The 2,021-nt window shown below is 53.4% G+C and overlaps 1 protein-coding gene across 1 annotated transcript; it reads left to right on the top strand.

Annotated features, from left to right (window-relative positions):
* Positions 1-310: 310 nt before the first annotated feature.
* LOC119356777 (probable glutathione S-transferase GSTU6) lies at positions 311-1,433 on the top strand. Its single transcript, XM_037623762.1, has 2 exons — positions 311-743; positions 832-1,433. Exons 1-2 carry the CDS (start codon positions 399-401, stop codon positions 1,213-1,215), a joined length of 729 nt encoding a protein of 242 aa, XP_037479659.1. The 5' UTR covers positions 311-398; the 3' UTR covers positions 1,216-1,433.
* Positions 1,434-2,021: the final 588 nt, after the last annotated feature.

The raw sequence follows: 2,021 nt of genomic DNA, 5'->3' as shown, positions 1-2,021 counted from the left end.
TTTATACATAAAAAGCTGGCGCGAATCTCAGAGAAAGCAATTGAACGGTAGATTCTCCACCGGTAGCTCCCGGCTCCGGTAGAAAAAACTTATTCGAGGGCGCTGTCTGGTCATACTTGTAGACGAAGGAGTTAGTGTGATGGCTATCTATTCACCGTCCAACGCCCAGCCCCCCACAAGAATATTTTCTATCGTTGTCGTAGGGCCGGGGGCCGCCATGCTTATAGCCGCCGTCTACATCGCAGGGTACATACGCACTGTAACGACCACAAGAATCACCTTATCACCTTATCTATATGACTATAGATCGTGTGCTGTGCCGTCCTTCCCTCGGAGCGCAGAACAAAAACCTCAGCCATTGGCCGGAGAGCACGCGAGAAATCAGTTCGTCCGACGACATGGCGGCCGGAGCAGCGGGAGGAGGGAGTGACGAGCTCAAGCTGCTGGGGGCCTGGGTGAGCCCGTTCGTGCACCGGGTGCAGGTCGCGCTGCACCTCAAGGGGCTCACCGGCTACGAGTACGCCGAGGAGGACCTCACCAACAAGAGCGACCTCCTCCTCGCCTCCAACCCCGTCCACACCAAGGTCCCCGTGCTCCTCCACGCCGGCAAGCCCGTCTGCGAGTCCATGCTCATCGTGCAGTACCTCGACGAGGCCTTCCCCGGCTCCGGCCCCGCCCTCCTCCCCGCCGACCCCCACGACCGCGCCGTCGCGCGCTTCTGGGCCGCCTACGCCGACGACCAGGTAAGAATGCAGCAATATTGCAGATGAACACCGACACCTTTCTGCTACTTAATCGTAGATCCTTGCGTGCGTGCGTTTGGCGGTGCAGTTCTTTGCGTCGTGGATCAAGGCGTTCGTGGGGACGACGGACGAGGAGAGGGCGGCGGCGACGGAAGCCGCGGCGGCAGCGCTGCAGAAGATGGAGGGCGCCTTCGGCGAGTGCTCCAAGGGCAAGCCCTTCTTCGGCGGCGACGGCCCGGGGTACGTGGACATCGCGCTCGGCGGGTTCGTCGCGTGGATGCGCGCGTTCCACGCGGTGGCCGGCGTGAACCTCCTGGACGCCGCCCGGACCCCGTTGCTGGCGGCCTGGGCGGACCGCTTTGCCGCGCTCGACGCCGCCAAGGAGGTCATCCCGGACGTCGACCGCATCGCCGAGTTCGCCAAGCACGGTCTGCTGCCGCTGCTCCAGAAACTGCATAGTACGAAAAACTGACCAGTGACACACACTAGTGATCAGCGAGCCGACCATTTAAGGCGGATTCTACTGCTAACAGTAGGCCTCGAATTGGTGGCGGTGCTGCTGCTCGAAAGAAGGATGCACAGTGGATCAGAAAAAATTGCGGTGCTCAGCAATCGTGGGTTAGGGCACATGCGCTATCTTCTTCATGTGTGACATTACAAAGATAATAAAAATGCCTTTTCAAATACTTATTCGGGGCATGCATGTATGATATGTTAGAAAATTGAGGGTTTGTTGTCTACCCCTATTCCTCTGTGCTTATTCGTGGTACCGTTCACAATTCGCATATCTGAGGCTAGGGGGTAGGGACCTTCTTATACTGTGTTTTCAAAGAGTCCATCTCTTCTACAGATAAGATTCCTAGTCTTTTCAACTAATTTTCCGGGATAGAGTCCAGATCAAATTCCTCTAACGAATTCTACCCGTTATGTCCCCGGAGCACACGCTTGTGATCAATGCGCCATAATAGAGTGTAAATTCCTCTAATTATGTAGACCAGCATCAGAGCTGTAATCTAACTATATGATCTAGCTCCTTCCGATTATCATTGTACCCGGGTAGTCTTTCCAATATAAATAGCATATTGTATTCCACTGATAATCGACCAGCTTCCTTAATCATACAACTTAAGTACGTTTCAGCAAGTGATAATTCCGTGATAATCATGTAAAGTAATTCCATGAATAAATACACGTATAATTCCATAATGAGGTATTCCGAATACTAGTAATTCCTAATAATTTGAATATAGTTGCAGGACACATAATTCCAACATGATA

This window comes from Triticum dicoccoides, chromosome 2A, assembly GCF_002162155.2.
Source record: "Triticum dicoccoides isolate Atlit2015 ecotype Zavitan chromosome 2A, WEW_v2.0, whole genome shotgun sequence".
Taxonomy (NCBI): Eukaryota; Viridiplantae; Streptophyta; class Magnoliopsida; order Poales; family Poaceae; genus Triticum; species Triticum dicoccoides.
This window is presented reverse-complemented; position numbering and strand designations above follow the sequence as displayed.

Bases quoted from the DNA above. Each gene is read 5' to 3' on its own strand.
- LOC119356777 (XM_037623762.1), top strand. From the start codon at position 399: ATGGCGGCCGGAGCAGCGGGAGGAGGGAGTGACGAGCTCAAGCTGCTG. The intron at 744-831 runs GTAAGAATGCAG...TTGGCGGTGCAG, and splicing joins CCGCCTACGCCGACGACCAG to TTCTTTGCGTCGTGGATCAA.